General features: G+C 39.2%; 1 protein-coding gene across 3 annotated transcripts in view; it reads right to left on the bottom strand.

The window, feature by feature from the left end:
* The window catches only part of Lama4 (laminin subunit alpha 4), a 139,674-nt gene that overhangs the window by 75,666 nt on the left and 43,980 nt on the right, over positions 1 to 20,028 (bottom strand). For all 3 annotated transcript variants that reach the window (XM_058574377.1, XM_046429937.2, XM_046429939.2), the window contains exons 4-6: positions 16,621 to 16,745; positions 11,216 to 11,296; positions 1,989 to 2,203 (exon numbers count right to left, since the gene is read on the bottom strand). In XM_058574377.1, coding sequence (XP_058430360.1) covers positions 1,989 to 2,203; positions 11,216 to 11,296; positions 16,621 to 16,745 — 421 coding nt within the window. The remainder of the gene's footprint in view (positions 1 to 1,988; positions 2,204 to 11,215; positions 11,297 to 16,620; positions 16,746 to 20,028) is intronic.

Below are 20,028 nucleotides of genomic sequence, written 5' to 3' on the forward strand. Positions count from 1 at the left end.
CAAATGATAGCTATCAGTGGGATGGCTAGGAATAATGCCAGGGAAACAATTAGGAACATATTTACAAGAGTTTAAAAGACCTGAAAGCCCATCATTCATCTACTGATGATTTTCAATAATGCCTTTTGAAAAAAAAAATCAAAAAAACACAAAACCCCAACCTTTTCAGGCTGCTCATTTTCCACTGATTTTTTGTTTTATTTTGTTTTCTTGAGTTCTGGGAATTAAACCCAGGGCCTCCCAGATGCTAAGCATAGTGCTCTACCACTGAATCACACCCTTAGCCCCTCCACTGAGTTTTGGTGTGGGAATTAATTTGTAATATTTAAAGAGGAATTCCTAAACTATCTCTGCCAGCAGTAAACTGGAATAGAATTTCGATTTTTCCCTACCTCTTAACTGCCTTTACAAAATAAAAAAAAAGAGCTTCAAGGGTGACATTTATTTATTACACTTCATCTATGTAATGTTCCACAAAATGCAGATTTACTGAATCTCTCAGCAAGATCATGCTTTATTTCTTTCCGTAGGAGTTTCTCTTCTTTGTCATCTTTGTCATGTAAATATAGGTTTAGTAGATATTTTGAGAGTAAGAGCATCGACCTTCTAGACTTTTATTTTTTTTTGTGCTGGGGATTGAATCCATGGGTGCTTAACCACTGAATCATATTATCCAGCCCCTTTTTATATTTTATTTAGAGACAGGGTCTCACTAAGTTGCTGAGGTCCTCGCCAAGTTTCTGAGGCTGGCTTTGAACTTGTGATCCTCCTGCTTCAGGCTTCGGAGCTGCTGGGATTACAGGTGTGTGCCACCCAGGCTTTGATCTTACCAATACTCTTTCTGATGACCTCTCTCTCTCTAGTTTGAATGGACACAGTGCTTCTTTGTTCTGTCCTGAGTCTTGGAGTTAAGGCTGTGGATGCATTGCTTTCTGCCTGACATGTTTACTTTATTGAGGGTTCTTCAGATCATATATGTACCTTCTGGATTTTGAACTGTTGACTTTTTAGGTCTTCTAAGGAGGAGTCTGTTTCAGTGAGGGGATCTCCTACAGAAGCATGCCACAAGAGCACAATCCCTTCTTCCTTTCCTTCCTTCCTCAAAGTCACGTAAGAGTAAGAAATTTTCAGCCCTCCTTACTCTTAGAGGGAAACAACTTTATTTCACTTCTGAAGAGCTTCACTCTCTCTATCAACTGGAATGGAGAAATCAGGAATAAAATTTGTACACTTCAGTTTAACTGAAGTCTAATCAGAAAGATTTCTCATACTGCCCTTAAAACATTTACTTTGACAATTGAGGAAATGAGGGTAGGGCATGATAAAACTGTACTCTTGACTTGCTAATAGACTTCCCTGAAATGTCAGTTTGAATAAACATAACAGTAAAAGGAGACATAGCTTCCAGGTTAGGAAAACTGATATAAACCATGCAAGGCTTCGTTCAGTTCTTTGATCCATTTCAGGTGTCCACTGAGGTTGGATTTATATCTTTGATCAAGGAAGGATTAAGATGATAAGACAAAAATTCATTTGTATTAGTTTTTTTTTTTTTTTTTTTTGGTTCATTACACCTATAAGCTTAGTTACAAAAATAGCCTTGATTAAAATTTCTAACCTGGTAAATTTGGGATGCAGATTCCTGAGAATGTATGTTGCCCTGAGAAAATGACAAGGGGATGCTTCTTGCAATATTTTCCCAAGATAATTTTTTTTCTTTTTGTAGTAGTGATTGAACCCAGGGGTGCTTAACCACCGACCCACATCCCCAATTGTTTTTATTGTATTTTGACACAGGGTCTCTCTAAGGACCTTGCTAAGTTGCTGAGGCCGAACTAGAACTTGTGATTCTCTTATACATCCTTAGTTGCTGGGATTACCAGTGTGTGCCACCATGCCTGGCTCTGAGATAAATTCTTTATCTAAATTCAGTATTAATGAAGGGCCATACCAGCCAGGCAGCTGGCTTAGGATTTACAATACTGCACCTGCACAGTTCTTGGCTGTCCTGGCATCCCCGTAGTATCCAGGAGCACAGCGTTCACACTTGAATCCTGTGGTGTTGCGTAAGCAATTCCTGCACTGGCCAGTGACTTCATCACAATCTTCAAAGATCAGGTTGGGGTCTGAATTTCCACTGCAGTCACATTTTTTACAGGTGCTTCCAATGAGCAGGGGGTTTCCATAGTAACCAGGAGCACATCTGAAGGGTGTTAATATGTTAAACATTTAGCATCCATAGTTGTTATTCCTTTTTATGTTTTAAAATCTTTTCTACACAGAGGAAAGGTGTAGTGCATATTTATAGATTGTCCACCCAGAATCCATTACTACTCTCCCATCTTCCTAGTAGGACCAGACTTTGCTTCTAAGGAACTATCCCTTCTCATTGTGTTGTAGGCCATTGAGTTCAGCTTGGCCCCAGATATAGGAGTGTCTGGATTAAATTAGTGTATGGGGCATTGCTGGTCATTCCAGGGATCTGTGCACACAGCTGGCAGATGATGGGTGGGGCCAGAATGGCTAAATATACTGCAATGAGATGCATCAGTAGGGCAGAGTTGAAAAATGTTCTGGCTGAAATGTTAATAACACCTCTACTGAGAATCATTGGCGGAAATCACCATCTATCTTGCCATAATGAATTGCTTAAACAATTAGTACCAAGTGTTCTCATGGCCCAAAGGGATTAGCTCTGGAGAAATTCCATGGGATTGTAGCTCTGACTCCTGTTTGAGAGTTACAGAAAGGCACTTCTTCCATCTTCAGGCATGAAGAGGCCATCAGGCAGCACTCTTAGTTCCTGGCTGCCATCTTGTGACTGAGCGAAGCCAGTCTGGAGACACTACAGATGGCAGAGCTGGGAGTACCACCAATAAACAGAGCTGGAGCCCAGAATGCCATGCTTCTGGATGTTTCTATATGTGAGCCTGTAGAGACCAGGCTCCTACCTGCACTTACTGTGGGGACAGAGCTAATGCCTATGGTCATACTGGCTGCGCTCTTCATGAGGGAGTCCAGCTGAGTTGGAGAGTAGAGACTGAAATCTACCCAGCCTTTACTCACCTTGCCAAGCTGTGCACTCTGGGTGGGGCTGTCTCTGCCCAGAGGAAGGAAAAAATGCCTTTCTCTACTTTACTCAAATGTACCAGGAGAGTCCCTGCCATGAGAGGTAGGGCTGTGGGCCCTCTCTAAGTGGGGAGCTGCTACTTGGTTACAGTCAATTGTTACCAGAATGTAGCCTTGAGGGAATGAAGGATTTTTGTTGCCAGCTCTTCCTGTGTTTGAAGAAAAAAGTGAACATTTGGGTTTTATGTGGAATTGCAATTTTTAAAGTTTGGCTCAAGCTTTGAAAGAATAGTGTATGGGTAAATCTATACATGTTTGCTGGTTAATTGTGGAATTTCCTTTCCTTCAGACCCTAAACTTGTGTGGAAGATGAGCTAACTGGAGCTGAAGAGAGTTTGGGAGTGGCTGGAAGGAATATGTGGTCACACCATAAGGGGAGTGAAGGTCACTAGAGAGTTCTGATGTGACCGGGGAAAAGAAAGAGCCAGAGAAAATTTTCCAGTATGATGAAAGTGATGGTGAAGGAAGCCAGTGCTGGCCTTAGTGTGCAGGATGGATTCCAGGCTGGAACAGGGAGACCCTGGTTGGGTACAGAGGGCTTGGATTGGGAGTGGAAAGGAAGGGAGAGCATTCCAAGGAAATCAACAGGCCTTCGCCAGTAATAATAAGACATCAAGTTTTTAAAAGGCTTCCCTTTAAGGAGTCATGATTCAGAACACTTGAGAAACAGAGAAATGAAAAAAAATCACACCTGTAATCCCAGGACCCTAATAAAATGACTTTCAAAGACTTTGTATTCAATCTTTATGCTCTTTGCTTGCAGTGTGTTCCATAGTTCCACCTATGTGAGACTGCTGACACTTGGGATAAAGGCCACAGAGGTCTGGCCTTCTGAAGCTGAGAGGCCACTTAAGTTTTCAGGGGTCACATAGCTAGGAAGTCACAGTGCAGGTCTCAGACCTTCCAACCCTGATGCTCTTTCCTTTGCTCCATTCAGGACCACACTGCTGCTGCTATAAATGAATGAGTGAATCCATTCAACAGAGGGACAATTCATGTCCATTTTATGTAAGGCATAGAAGGAAACAGGAAGAGCAAAAGCACACAGCCCATGCTCTGAAAGGACAATAAGTGAATTAAACATAACTACACATAATATAATAAACTCTAGAAACCAAAATCTATGAAAAAGATGAGAATGAATGTAAGTTCTACACATCCCACAAAGAGACGCCAAGAGGAAATATACAGTGAGTCTTGTTATTCATACTTTCTCATGTCTTACACCCTCTGTTCTCCACGTTAGCATAAATTATCCTTCTATGGGATATGTGGCTGGATTGAATTTCTATCCTTTTCTGCAATTCAACAAAAGAATAATATTAGACTCTTAGGCTCATTACAATAAGAGTGACATCTACCACCTTGATGTGTAGCTGGGAATCTTGAGGACAGGGAGTGAAGGGACTTTCTCAAGATCATTTCCAGATGCATTTATTTGCTTTTACATTTATTTCCACTGCATTTGATCTCCAGAGTTTGTTCCCTGGTCTTTTACAAGAGAAAAGCCAAATTTTCTATTTTGTAAATTGGAATCTCAATCACCGGGAAACCTACTCTAACTTACTCTGAATTTCAAGAACACCTGTTTGTGGTAGTTCCAAAGGCACTCTGAAGTTGAGTCCTAACTGCAGACACTACTGATTTCATAAAATGAGCATTCAAAGGTTTACTTTTTGGTAGCTCTTACAAATCTCTGTGTATTTAGATAAGGCAGCTTGAGCATGGAAAACTAAGTGACCTGTTCATTGCTGCAGGGTTCAGCCCTCTTATGGGACTCTAAGTTTAATGCTTCCACTTCACAAGTCTGGCATTAATGAATTAACTTATTAAGAAGTTAATGATTATCACAGTTGAATAATCAAATGCTATTTATGTCCCACCCTCAAAGAGCTAATGACAAGGATATAAAAGGTCCAGTAGTTGGCTTTGGAATCTGCATTGGAGGGCTGGGAATGTAGCTCAGTGGTAGAGCACTAGCCTAGTATGCCAGAGGCCATGGATTTAATCCCCAGTATGAAAAGGAAACAAACAAACAAAAACAAAACAAAACAACAACAAACTCCCCAAAATAGCCTGGTCCATTTTTTTTCTTACATAATCTCATTTCTAGATCTATTAATGGCTTGTTCTATCTTGAGAAAATAGAATTGATAATTTTACAATGCAAACAAGAAAAACAACATGTGAACTTTGTCACTTCATTTAGTGATCATAATATTTGGGCAAAACCAAAAACCAAAAGATATGTTGTTTGGAGAAAAGATGATTTTAACCAAAAATTATTGTTTTGGGATTTTGGGGAGCTCCTCCCCTCTTTCTTTTCTGTTTCTCCTCCTAGGGCCTATATCTGTCACTGAATGCCTTTTTCAAGGGGCCCTAACTCCCAGCCTGGGAAGCACCAACTTTTCTGGGCTGGAAGGGGTATCACCCAGTAATTGTCCTTGAGGGTAAATAAGAAGATGTTAAAGAAAGAAGAAAGCACCTGTTCCATAGTAGGTGCCATTCAAATGTTCTCTACTTCTTTATGAAAGACCGGGAAATAAGAACATGGCAGGAGTCCAGAGGCAAAGCAGAAAGTTGTAAGAAGAACTCTGCAAATTCTAGAGCTAATAGCTTGTTTGAAAGACATGGGGCCTTCAGAAAAAATTAGACTACTTTCCTGGATCACAAAGCGTCAATAACTGTTAGCTTTCTCTTCATCCTTTTCCTTATTCTTTTTTTCTGTCACTAAGGCCATTCTCAAAACCAATATCACTGTTACCATCATTTCTGATGACACTATGTTCTGCCTTTCCCTTTAGAGTTTCAAGGTCACCTTGGATATGCTTTAACTTGCCCCATTCTTCTTTCCCAATCCTCAAGCAACAAGACCTACATAGAGTCTTAGCACATTTCTTACTTCACCACAACATCAAATTAATGAAAGTTTATTTTTCAGGCTGCCATGGGAGGCAATTGGAATACCAAAGCACTGAAATTACATTAAGCTTATCAATTGAACACTGCAGTGAACATTGAGGTCCTGGGTTTTGTTTTTGGGGATTTACCACTAATCGATTGTATGACCTGAAAATAAGTCCCCTCATGGCTCTAAGTCTCATGTTCCTCGTCTTTAGAATGTACTTCTTGTGGAGTAAAAGTCGTGCTGGGATGAGAATGAGAATTGCAAAACTCCTTCCATAACACTTGTACATTTTATAATTATCTGCATTGGCAGACCAGTTCTATTTGCAATTTGAAAATTTAGTCAGAGAGCAGTGACTTACTTAGTCACTTCTGGGTCACCCTTTGCAATTTTTTTGAGATGGAAAAGGAGTTGGGGGGAATAATGAGGTAGGAAATGACTGACTCTTGCTGCATCATTCCTTTCCTAAAGGAACCAATAAAAGTGCTGTTAATGTTTTCTTAGTTAAAAAAAAATATTACTGAAATACATTTAACCAAATGCCTGCAGAGTGCCAGAAGCTGTGATGGAGGAAGAGTGGGTGGATAAGATACTGCTTCTGTGGAGGAGCTCATAATTAAATTGTAAGATTTGTGAGCAAGTGTCTTAACTTCTCTGTGTCTCAGTTTGTTTCTCTGTAAATAAAGTAAAGACGGTACCTCATAAGATTATTTTGAGGTTTTGATGTGTCATTATACGTAAAGTGATTCTAACAGTGATTGATAAAGAGTAAGCACTCAATAAATGCCAGCTGTCATTTTTACCATCATGTTCATAGTATCAGTGCAAGAAGATGTAGTAAGTTTTCCAGTTGTCTGGTGGCTTTTGGGAGCACATGGAGTTTAAATTGTGAGTGGGGACAGACTTTAGGAACAAGAGGCAGGAAGGGGCCCTAGCAGACTAAGAATCATGTTGTTAAGATGGGGTGAGTGTCTATTTGATCTGTATTGTATAGTAGAGTAAGCAAAATGGGTTTTATGTTTTAGGCATCTCACACTTGTATATAGTATGGATCCTTTTTAAAGGCAAGACATTTTCATAGAAAATACTCTCCAGTGTTCATGTCAATTATCTTTTAAATAGTTCAAACATAAAATTAGGTCAAAACTCCTTATGTCTATGAATTTTATATGTCTTGAAAACCAAAGTAAGTTTTCTAATAAAACACAAACAAAACCACAAACTCATCCAATTAAAATTAACAACATTAATTCAAAACTATGGATGATGTTCTGTTGTAATCGAATGGCCACCAGCAACATGATGTGATATTTTGTCTGAGTTGTGTATGCACATCCTGGAGGGTGCTGTGTGATGACTCATCTCTCCCACCAATTTTCTTTTCAGAATCTTTAGTTTTAAAGTTTGCGTTGATATCATGCCATTTGACCACTGATTGCCTATAGCATGTCCTTGACACACTGTCACTCCTATAATTTTTCTCTCCTAAACTGAGATAGATCTCCCTTTGTTATAAAAGGACCCTACAGAAAGTCCAGAACATAAGTCAACAAGCAAAATTATTGATTAAATTTAAACATGATATTAAGAAAATATCCACTGGGAATCCATGAACCTCCTTGATTTCTAAGGACCCCAGGGGTTCTTAGGCTACAGTTTAAGGAATCCTTTTCTATTACATTGGTGTGGTATTGAAGATTGGAGTACAGCCATAGTTCACAAAGCTATGAGAACTCTGGTGCATGAGGATCCCAAAGAAAGTTTCTAGGCCTTCCCCTTAGATGTTGTTTTTTTCAGTGGGTGGTAAAGTAGGTATTGGGGAGTTTCTAGGAGACACTACCACACAATTATTTGAAAAATCACTTGAATTTGAATGCTTTACCCAAATTTCATGCGTTGGAAATTTAATCCCTCAAAATCCCATGTTCATGGTATTTGAGCAGGGGGTGGGAACTTAGGGAGGTGATTTGATTCATCCATTCTTGGGTTAATGGGTAGGAATGTGAGTGGCTATTTATAAAAGCAAGCTCTCTCTGGCTAGCTTGCACTGTCTTGCAGTGTGATGCCCGGTGCCACTTTGGAACTTTTCAGAGTCCTATCAGCAAGAAGGCTTTTGCCAGACACAGACTCTCAACTTGGACTTCTCAGCCTCCAGAACTATAAGAAATAAATTTATTTTTTTCATAAATTACTTTGTGGTATCCAGTTAGAGCAACACAAAACAGACTAAGATAACATCATTTGATGAAATCATCTCTAAATGAAGAAAGACCTACAGCATTCTTGGTTTGGATTAATTTGTACTCTTGTTTGAAACTGATATCCATACAAGTCATCTGCATGTTTTGAAAAGCTCTTGTCGAGGGGTTCAAATTCATCAATATATTGAAAACTTAGATTAGGTTAACTCAACCTAAGAACTTGGCTGTTAAACCAAGAACCCCAGCTCCCCAACCCTCCCAGGGTCAAACCCAAATCAGGAGCAGCTAAGGCTACCTCTTTTTGAATGCTCCAGCCCCTCCATGGGGCAGAAATAACTTCTTCCACTACACTCTTGAGTAGATTATGCTTGTCCTTGTGTTTAACATTCACTTTTTTCTGCTTTGTAATGAATGATTTTTCTGGTTTGTCTCCTCCCTTAGCCTTGATGTTCCTCGAGGACAAGAAATTGTGACTTAGATGAATCTGCGCTGTGCCCTTCCACACTGAATTGAAGATTGATTTTTTTTATGTAAAAGATCTCAGTACTGTCCCTTTAAGAAGGGTAGAAGAGGGGTGAAGGTGTGAAGCAGGGTGGATAGGAAAAAAGAAAAAGCTAAGAAAGTCCCTCAAACCGGGGCCTTCCTATAAAGATGAAAGGTCCTAGCAGGGAAGCTTACTGGTTGGTCCCTTGGTTGGTGCAGCCTCCTGTCAAAGTGAATAACATCAGCAGTGGTTCCCCCAGCACATCAGCAGCTCATCTAACTGACTGATCATCAAAACCCCTCTAAAGTAGAAGACACTTAAAAAGGCACTTGGGAAGAACAGAGTGAGGACAGGACAAGAATCCAGACTTCTCAGCCAAATGGTTCAAAGTCTGTGTCCCCCGCTTAGAAGTAATTCGGCTTTTGATGAGCCCTACCACCTCCCTCAGCTTGGTTTCCTCACTGGCAAAATGATAAGACCTCCTCTCTGAGTGTTGTGAGGCTGACTAGTGAGGAATGCAAAGTAACAGGAACATAGGAAGCAATTCATAAGTGACATTGTTTCGTCCAAAGACATAATTTCTAGCTCAGGAGATTGAGATTCAAGAAGATAAGCCAACTCATCCCAGGAACACATTATGCCAGAGGTAGCAGGTGGACAATGACCACAAGGACTCAAATTGCCATCAGTTAATTTTCATGGAACATTTATTAAGTGCCAGGTGCTGTATGAAAAGTTTTCTGGTATCAGCTCGAAACAGCCCTATGAGGTGGATTCCTTCATCTTTTCATTTCTGTAGATGTGGGAATGGCACTTAGGTCTAATAACTTCCCCGGGAGCATCACAAGTGGTTGAGCTCAGATACAGGCTGATGCTAAATCTCTTTTACCACTCACCTTCCACGTCCCAAATTCTTTCTAAATCCTATAATTCCAGGGCCTGACTCAGCCTTGCTGGGCAAAGGCGGATTTGTTATCTACAGTTCCACATCTGGGGTGGGCATGCTGTGCCAGTGTTGGGGCCACTCTTGCTGACAGAACACTTATCTGCATGACTGTGCTATGATGTTCCCTAGGGCCAAGGCTAGGTCATTTCTGCCAGGCCTTGCACATGATCAACAGAACTCTATTTAGGGGCACTAACTCCTCTCATAAAAACCACTGCATACCCACTAGCAATGCTGCTCAGATCCTACCTGAGTACACTGAGTTTAACCTAAAATACTGAGGAGGAAAACTTTCATCACTGGCCGATTAACAACCTCTCAGACCCCCAGTGAACCAGAAAATGTGTAATCAGGATCTTCATATTCCTATGTCCCCAAGTAAGGAAATATAGAATAAGTGTGTCATGAACATTAATCAACTCAATGTAATCTGATCACTCTTGTCAGTCCCTTTTAAGGGATGAAATTCATGTGGGCCCCCAGTCTCAGTTTCCATTTTCAGACAAAAACAACAAAAAGCAAAAAATTCAAATCTCTTGAGTGAAAGCAGTATCTTCATTTCACACATTTAATAATCATAATAATATTGTAGAAATTCTCTCTGTAACACAGACATTGTGACTTCTTTTGGGTTCCAGAACTACTTTTTGAGAGACTCAGGAGTGTTTTATTGGAGGCAAGATTGCTTATAATTAAAGGTTTACTCTTAAAATCCCAGGCGGCATTTGTGAGCCCCAATCTGATGGGGGAGGGCTCCCCTGAGTGTGTTGTCATTGAGAGGAGCAGCCCACAGACTTGTGACTACACTGGAAATTTAACTAGTAGCTCTGGGACCTTCCCTCCCTGTCTTCACAAAACTATACACCACTTAGATGCCTAAACACAACGGTGAGGCCAGTGTTAATAATGTTCCTGTTAAAAATACAAAGACCTTGCTTCTCTTTCAGTGAAAAACATTTCATCTTAGAAAATCCTGAGCAGCTGACAGGCAGGCTAATGGCAAATATCTTAGGAAATCATTCAATGAGAAGCCTTGCATGCATCCTTAGTTGCCAAGGTCTTCCTTATTTGAGCAAAGCCCAGAACAATTTTAAAACAGGGATTCAGAAAATCTAAACACAGATGAGTTTCAGGAGATGGAGTAAAAATGAGTTAAATAATAGGTTAGTGCTGTATAAAATTTACCCAGGAAGCCTCACTCTTTTTCTTTTCTTTTTTTTTTTTTATTCTCAAAGATGGAGAAAGGAGTGTTAATAAAACTACCTAGAGTATCTTCCCAACATGCACAGTCTCAGTTTCCTCTCTCCTTATCTTTTTATCCTGAGATGTAGTCCTGGCTTGGACCCCAAAGGAACCTATTGTCATAGCTGTATCAGGGCATGAGATTTGGGGAAAGTTCTCCAAGAGGTTCTGAAATGTGGTCTTCCAACCCTTCTTCTTAAGCATCCACTGTAAGACCTACTGAAGAGAGGCGTGGCAGAGAAATGAGTAAAAAGCAGAAAGCTTCCTTAGACCCACACTGAAAGTGGAGAATTTTATTCACCTACCTTTCACAGTTAGGTCCAGCATAGTTTTCTTTACAAATGCATCGAACAGCTCCATTTTTTCTATAGCAGGATTCTGCAAAACTGGAATTGTGAGTGAATGTTAGAAGTCAATTCCATATATCATTGAAAAGACTATATTAATTTTTTATTATATAATTTTTACCTTATATCATTGAAAAGACTATATTAATTTTTTTATTACATAATTTTTACCTTGGTCCTCCTTAAATATTAATGGGTGTGATCATTTGCTTTATTTATTTAAACTAAATCATTACCTTTCAGGAAAATTTGGACCAGCAGGCTCATAGAGAAAATACCCCTCCATTGGCAGGACCATTTTCCAGGTATACCTTACTTCTCCATAGAGATATTTCATTATTTTTTGCTTAAAGTTGTGGGAATTTCTAGTATGTCTGATCTATCTATCTATCTATATATCATCTACTTTTCAACTATGAGTCTCAAATATATACTTCAAAACTAGCAATTAAATAATCAAAATTTACCTGTGATTTTAGATTAATATAAGAATTTCCTCTTATCCCACTACTTTCTGTATGTACATTTAAAACTTTCCCCATATTTTTCTGCAGTACCCTCTTCTTTTAAAGATTAATAAGAGTCCTGAACTATATAATCTTTACAGAACCTTAATTTCTTTCCTTGTGTACATTAAAGATTAGGAATTGTGGTGAAGAGATTGGCTGAAATTGATCAAAGTTGCAAAGCAAGTTGTCAAGAAAGAAATGGGACTCACAATAAAAAGATTTTAATCTATGGAACCTTTCCCTTTTTGTTTTTAGGATAATAAAATTAGGACACAGGGCAGAAATGTAATTAATACATTGGTTCAACAGCATAAATAGCTATCCTAATTATTAGTAGGAGAAATGCAGTATTAATATTCAAGTGGATGGAAAAATTTACAGGGACACATGAATTGTGTGAGGTGTAGGGGTGAGTGTGAAAAATTTTAAAGACTTTTAAATTAGTTTAGGCTTAAGAACTAGGTAATTGATGGAGTGTGACCTGCTGCTCTCACGTTCCTACACGTATCAGCAATTTTACCCTAATGATCTCTGAAGGAAAGCAAATGGATGTGTTTGCTTTGTTTGAAGACATTTATAAAATCAGTCAGAAAATGGTACGTGCTTCTCAGTGCAAGGCAATACCCACAATTTATTTTTTCTAACAGTTTGGTAAAAACATCCCAAGGAAATTATATTTCCTTGGCCTTTTACCCTTTATTTTGCTTGTTCTTATTCCTCAGCTGACTTAAAGAAACGCTTCAGTTGAGTCCAGAACATGAACAAACCCCTCATGCATCTTCTTTGAAGGTGTTCCACCAGCAGACCGCCCACAGCTCGAAGATGAAACATCTGTGGGGGCGTCTGAAGTCGCCTGCCTTAGCTGATGTCCTACTGTTTCAAACAGATGACATTTTCTTTAATTGGAGCGATTACCATAGCTACTGGTGGACATGGGGGATCTCTGGTCAACCCCAAAATAAATAAATGAACTCTATGCAAATGGTCCCTGGGAACAACTGCATGGCCATGGGTTGCAATGGCGGCAGCCTCAGAGGCAACACCAGCCATCCAAGGAGGTTCATTTTTGTTTTTCATAAGCATTAACTGTTTGTTTTTCTTAGAGCAACTTCCATTATTGGCTAGGAAAATGACAACACAGAATCTTTCTCAGCCTACTGTAACTACTGTGGCACCCCCTTCAAGTGGAAAGATGCTTTTTTGCTCTGAGAAAACCGACAGGGAACATAAAGAAAAACCATTCAGTCCTTTGTTTGCTTAACTCCCTCAAGCATTATTTCCATGCTTTCTGATGTGGCTACTGTAACTGAAATCTAAATCCTGGGTCTGTAGGCTCCACCCAGGGATCTTTCAAGTGGAATTCAGATTCCATATCAGGTAGCTTTAAAAAAAAATGTTCTGACACTTTTCATTTTATAGACTGCAGCACTACGAGTATTTTTTAAAAAGCAGAAAGAGACAAGGGATATCATACTTTTGGTATGATATGTGGTTAATATTTGAGGTCAGTTAAACATAAGTCAAAAGAACAAATCAAAGGTTAGAACTTTATAGGACCCAAGCAAATGTTTTTAGTGCTGTGATCATAGGTTGCCCACTTCCTACCCTTTGATAGCCAGTATTTCCCCATCAGTAGAACTTTTGCGGCTACAGAGAAAATTCTGTAAAATTTCAGAGTCTTTCACACTCTTCCTAATTCCTCTCCCCACCACATAATGCTGTTTACTTATAAGTAACACATTTTCTGTTTTAATTTGCAGTAGGTTTTTTGACCTCAAATCTGTTTTCCTCTCTGTGAATACGCACTAACTTGGGAACGTATTGCGGAGGTCCCTCAGCTGCTGCTTTGAACCATGGATCCACTCACACACACAGAGCATGGGTAGAAATGGTTGTGCTCTATATCTTTGGCAACTGCTTCCTTCTTTAGGACACTTTTAAGGAGACTCATTATCCAACTGGCAAGTCTCTGCTTCATTTATTGGAAAAAGCTAACAGCCTTCAGAAGTGCTTCTTGTTCAAGTAAAATACTGGATAATTGGGCTCAAAAGGTAAAGTCATTTACTGTAGGAGCTTCAAAAATTGCTGTATTTTGTCCATTTTAATGAAGACAAGACTTTTTGACTGTTTTATACACTGCTGTATCACCAATAACTAGTACACGACTGGTTCATAATAAGTTCTCAAAAATATCAGCTTTTATACTGGCACATAATAAGTGCTCAGTAAGTATACTGTAAGATTGATTTCATGTTTTCAAGTCTTAGTCCAAAGGGAATGATGTTCTAAAAGCTTTGTATCTCAAGACATTAATGTCAGATAATTTACATGAGAAATCTTTGTCAGGGGAAGGGGGGCAAAAAGTGCAAAAATGAGACAATGTAATTAGAAGAAAACATCTGAGAATGCCTTCTTAGTTCATGTTACTTTCCAAAGAAATTGCCAGTAGTTCAAAGCTTATAAAACCCTTTTTGATCAGATTATGCTATACAGTATCTATATTTACATGCTTGAATGACCAGAACTGGTTATTAGAAAGTTAAAGGTAATATATTTAACAAAATAACTATGCCACGGCAGGGAAGAAGTGTGATAAAGATCAGGTGTGGCTAGGACTCATGTTCCAGAGGAGAATATTAATGAACAATTAAAGATTATACCTAGATGAGGCAAAAGGGAGCTCATAAATCAGGACATCCTTGAGTGAAGAAAGCGGAACATTTAATATTTGTGTTTTTTTACTCTCATACTCAGTGCCATTTATCTTGCACACATTATTAATACTATCAGACATGAAAGATCACAAACCAAAGAGGCAGTTTAATGGTTTCTAAGGAAAAATGGGCTATATAATTTCTGACATCATCAACTGTCAGGCTTCTGTCATAAACTCTTGAATGAAATGTTAGTCAATATTGGTATTCAATTAAGGAAAACAATGAGAGAGAAATCTGGTTGCCATCTTCTCTCTTTCTCTTTATCAGTGAGAATGGGTGTGTTTGTGTGTGGGTGGGTTGGAGAGAGAGAGAGAGAGAGAGAGAGAGAGAGAGAGAGAGAGAGAGAGAGAAGTGGGGAATTGAGAGATACTTCAGCTTTTTTAGGAAGTCATTTTATGTGTGTTATTTAATTCAATCTTCACACCAGCGGTCAATTATATAAATATTGCATCTAAACATTTAGAACAGGGCTTGTCATAGAGTACATAGAATGTGAGCATTAGAGAAAATACTAGACTATGTTTTCTTCAAAGTCCACATCTACCTTACATCCTTTTCATCCTTTTTTGTGCATGGCACCAACTCAAAGTTCCCACACATTTTGTCCTAGTCCAATTTCACAGCCTGTGATGCAGATCCTACCTTAGTTTGATTTATTTACTGAAGAAAAATCTGTGATCCAGAGTAGGTAAAACAGAATAGGAACCTGAGTTGATTAGTCTTTCTATTTGTGGTATAATTAGAAGCATATATTTGTCTTTTGTCCCTGGTTCCTAGCATAGGGCTTTGAAAACCCTTGAATTTTCTGAGTGAAAAGGATCTTTTTCATTTTGTTCATAACAAGCCTCTTTCAACCATTCCTATGTTTATGTTTATGAGGAGACTCATTAGATCCCTAGATGGCTTCAGAGTGGAGGTTGGTCAACAGAGGAAACAACCATGGAACTAGAACTCTCCCTTCCAACCTCCAGGATGGAGGAGGGACCTGGAGGTAGAGATCAGCCACCAATGGCTGGTGATTTAATAAAAAACTCAAGAAAGAAAGCTCTGAGAGGAGATCTGGGTTGTGTATACCTGGATGTGTCTTTGGAGTAGGTGTGGATTCTGTACCCTCTCCTTCTGTCTCCCCTCCACATTTTCCTTATAATTATTCCTTTGATTGTTCCTAAGTTCTTTATAATAAATTTATAATCATAAGTATAGTACTGTTCTGAGTTCTATGAGTCATTCTAGTCATTAATCTGAGGGAAGAGTTCAAGGAGCCCCCACCTTTGTAGTCTGCTGGACCTAAGTTTGGGTAGCTAGGAGACCCCATTTTTGATTGGAAGCTGAAATGGGAGCAGTCTTGTGAAACTGACTCCTTAACCTCAGGGGTATGCACTAACTCCAGATACTAACAGTCAGAACTGAATTGATTATAGGACACCCAGTTGGTATCAGAAAATTGGAGAACTGGTTGCTATTTGGAAAACCAATCATCATTACCCCATTTAAATTTTACTTACCACCACTTTTCAGTCAATACAATGGACAGACATGACTTTGTTACTGGATTTAAACATTTTACGTGATGAAAAATAATTCTACTTTTTCCATTAATATGCATGTATATTCTCTTCAACTTCTTACTTAGGTTAAAATATAGTCAGAAGTTAGTGAGAACTTTTTTTTTTTGAGTCTTCTGTGAGCCAACTGACCTTAAAGATGCATTCTGTTGATCTGTGTTCTAATTCTGATTGAAAAGTACAACTGGTTGCCTCATGTAGGGACATTTTTACTCTGAGAGTCAGAAGAAGTGATACTACTCAAAAATGCTATATTATAACGAGACTGTTGGCAATACCAGTTGAGATCTCTCTAGGTCTAGAGATAGCTAAGAAAAGGTGAGACCAGCCTTGCTGTGGAACTTGGGAACCTTTCATGACCCGATGAGACACTCCAGTATTTTGGGAACAGAATCATCACCTCATTACATATATTGCACATGCTTATGTTTCCCCAAAGTGCATTTGCATTAGAGACTTTTTCTATATATTTTTCAGTCCCATCTCAATATGAGGTTTTGATTGTGGAAAAATCTCAGATAGGGAAAAATGGGGATATACATTAGAAGAGACCATCTTCTTTTAGGACTTACTTGGCCAGGTGGGGTAACGGACAGGGGCATGGCTGGCAGAAGTGGGGTGCTCCCCTGATGGAATCTCCAATATAACCATCCAGACATTTTTCACAATGCTCCCCTGTCGTGTTCCTCTGGCAGTGCTATGAGACAAAAAAAGAAAGATTGGTAAGGAGACAGAAGAAATTTTGCAGACAGCAAGTGTAGCAACCCAGCAATACTTTAAACAAAGAGACATCACACTTGATAGAATAGATGGGGCGGGGGGCAGCACAAAGGAGCCATGTAAGCCCCAGATGATGCTAGCAAGTGTAGACAAATGGTAGATGAATTCATCCTGAACTTCAGTGTGCACATGAACAGCCTGGGGACTCTCTTTAGAGTCTGTGTGCAGAAGGGACTATGCATCCGTTACTCATTTCAATTCTGATAGATAATTAGAAAGATCAAATCCTGGATGTTCCAGAAGCATAAGCTTACTGACTTGGGATGAATATGAAATGGAAAAAAAATACCCCCTTGGTGCTTGCCTGTGACAATGGGAACAATAAGGATTTATAGGCATTGAGGAAAATAATATGTCAGACTGTGACACAAATTAAGCAGAAGGCAGATAGATAAAGAACATTCTGCAAACAAGTCAGTATCCTGGATAACAACACATAAGAAATAGTAAATAGGTTGATTTGCATGATTTTGTCATTTGTAGTAAGGATAATAAATAGGAAGGAAAGTGCAAAACAGGCTGATTCTTCTACCTGTAATGCCTCTTCCTCATACAATTTTGAAACAGATCAGACTTCAAAATCTCCAGAAAACCTTCCATTATTCTTCTCTCTTGTGTCCTTCCCTCTTCCCACAACTCACATTGTACATGTTCCTAGCCTCAGTGCCTCTCCCCCATACACTGTGTCTTTCAGCACTGAATTGCCATTAATGTGAATGGAGTTGGTCCTCAGTAGCTGCAGAGCTGATGGGTTTATTGCTGTAAGAGCCAGTGATGCTAACAGACACAGCCTTCTCCTGCGGGATTGAATGAAATGACACAAGACAAAATGTCTTTCGCATGACAATACTTTCATCTTTACATTCACCAGGGTATGTGAAGGTTGAATAGGGTTTTCAGTGAAGAATTATACCATAAGAATTAAAATGCTATCAAGGAAGCACCCTCCTAATTGCCTAATAACATTTAGATACAAGAGCTTTAACGGAACAACTGCTTTTTTTTTTTTTTTTTTCCCAAGCAGTGTTCTGTGGAGGAACCTTGGGGAAAGCAAGATGGAAAGCAGTAGTTTGAACTCCGAGCCTTTATTTTTGTCTATATGCTATTTGTGGTTCTGAATAATTTAACAGTGATGAACTGCTTTAAGCACTTTCATTCTCACAACAATGCTGAGGTAAGTTCCTAACCCCTCCCGCATTTTACATATAAAGAGATAGAAATAAGTAAATTTCTCAAAGTCACACAGATAATAGGCAGGAAAGTGAGATTCAGATTCAGGCAATCTGGCTCCAGAGGTGAGGCTGATAAATTCCTCTTATTTCACTAATAATAGAAACAAAGCTCCTTTTTAAAATCAGAGTGACTGCATGAGAAGGTGTCAGACTATTTTACTAACAGCTTGAGCTTCACATGAGGTCATTATGGTTTGGGTATGAAGTGGACCCCAAAGGCTCATGTGTTGAAGGCATGGTCCCCAATATAACCATGCTCAGAAGTGGGGCTTTGAGGAAATGAGTGGATCATCAGGGCTCTAACCTCATCAGTGAATTAATCCATTTTGTGGATTAAAAGTTTGAATGGATTATTGGAAAGTTGTGGAAATTGTGGGCAATGAGGTCTAGTTGGAGACAGTAGGTCACGGGGGTTTTCCCCGGAAGAGTAATTTCTTGTTCCCAGCCCTTTTCCTCCCGTTTTATCCCTGCTTCTTGGCTATAATAAGCTGAGCAGTTTTTCTCATACAATTTTGAAAAACCCTTCACCATAATGTTCTTCCTCGACTTAGGTCCAGAGCAATGGAGCCAGACAACCATGGTAAACCTCTGAGCCAAAGTAAATCTTTCCTCCTTTACATTGTACATGTTAGGTATTTTGGTCACAGCAATGAAAGACTAACTAACATGGAAGTATAAATCAGTAGTCAAAAGGGAAGAATCCTAATATGGATGGCAGACTATCCCAACTGAAGATTCTTTAGGCATTTTATCAGCCATTAGGATGGACCCTGATTAGAATTGGGTAACATAATAGAATTTAGAGGCTTTTTCAGACTGCCCGATCAATGAGAACACTGAAAATAAAGTATAATATGCAGAGAGAGATTGTTAATATATTTCCTTCATAGTTCCTGAAACTGTCTTGTATTAAGTCAGCCTTCAGGAAATACTTGTTGGGGAAAGAAATGAAGCAAAGGGGAAAGGAAAAATTAATAAACTAGTGTTTGGAGCAAATCGAGGAAATTAATCTGTACCCAAAGCAAGCTCAAAATTGGTGGCAATCTCTCATCCCTGAGAAAATCTAAGATCCTTGTCCAACTTCCATGAAACCAAGCCATAAGCAATGTAGCAGGGCGATTCATAGACTTAGGTCAAATTTGTCTGAGTCCTTTTTGGACACATGAAAGCCATCTGTGTAGAAAACAGGCCCGTCATAGTTGTTAGGCCATGGTTTGTGCCCAAATTGACTATCAAGCTGCAAAAATGAGAAAATTCCTAGTTCTGTCCCCTTATGGCTTGATGAATGCTTTGGATTCCTTGTTGGAACTTTAATTCTTCCATAGCAGCCATGGGCAGCAATTACCCTCAAGGGCAAAGCCACCAAATCTCTCCTGACCTCTAAAAGATCAGAGTGCAAACACTGACTTTCCTCATCTGCCTTCTTTTAAAGGTTTGTTATGAAATTCCCTAGAAGGCATTGATGTACGTTCTGGGAGACTGGCAGACAGAGTGCTGGAGGCAGGGAAAAAGGTCTCTAGTTCTTTCATTTTCTAGCTGGTTGACTTTAGAACAAGTTGCTCGACCTTCCTGTGTCTGTATTCCCTTATCTGTAAAATGAAGATTTAGTCTAGATGGCCTGTCAGTTTTGTCCTTGCTCTGAAAATCTTTTACCCTGAGATTGCAAAATTTCCCCTTAACCTTCAATACTCTGCCATTTAAAAAACAGGCAACAAAATGACAAAAATATGTGGTTGGGGAAAAAGTTTACATTTTAATAAAACTTGTCTCATTTAAAGATAGAACAGGAATGGGGTTGTAGCTCAGTAATAGACCGCTTGCCTAGCATGTGTGAGGCAGTGGGTTCGATTCTCAGCACCACATATAAGTAAATAAAGATCCATGGACAACTAAAAAATAAAAAACGAAAGATAGAATAAACATTCTAACCAGTGGTTAAGAAAGTTACAGTTACACAATTGACTGCAG

The sequence above is a fragment of the Marmota monax genome, unplaced genomic scaffold, assembly GCF_021218885.2.
Source record: "Marmota monax isolate L192 unplaced genomic scaffold, Marmota_monax_Labrador192_F-V1.1 WCK01_AAM20220418_F8-fsc00276, whole genome shotgun sequence".
In the NCBI taxonomy this organism is placed as follows: Eukaryota; Metazoa; Chordata; class Mammalia; order Rodentia; family Sciuridae; genus Marmota; species Marmota monax.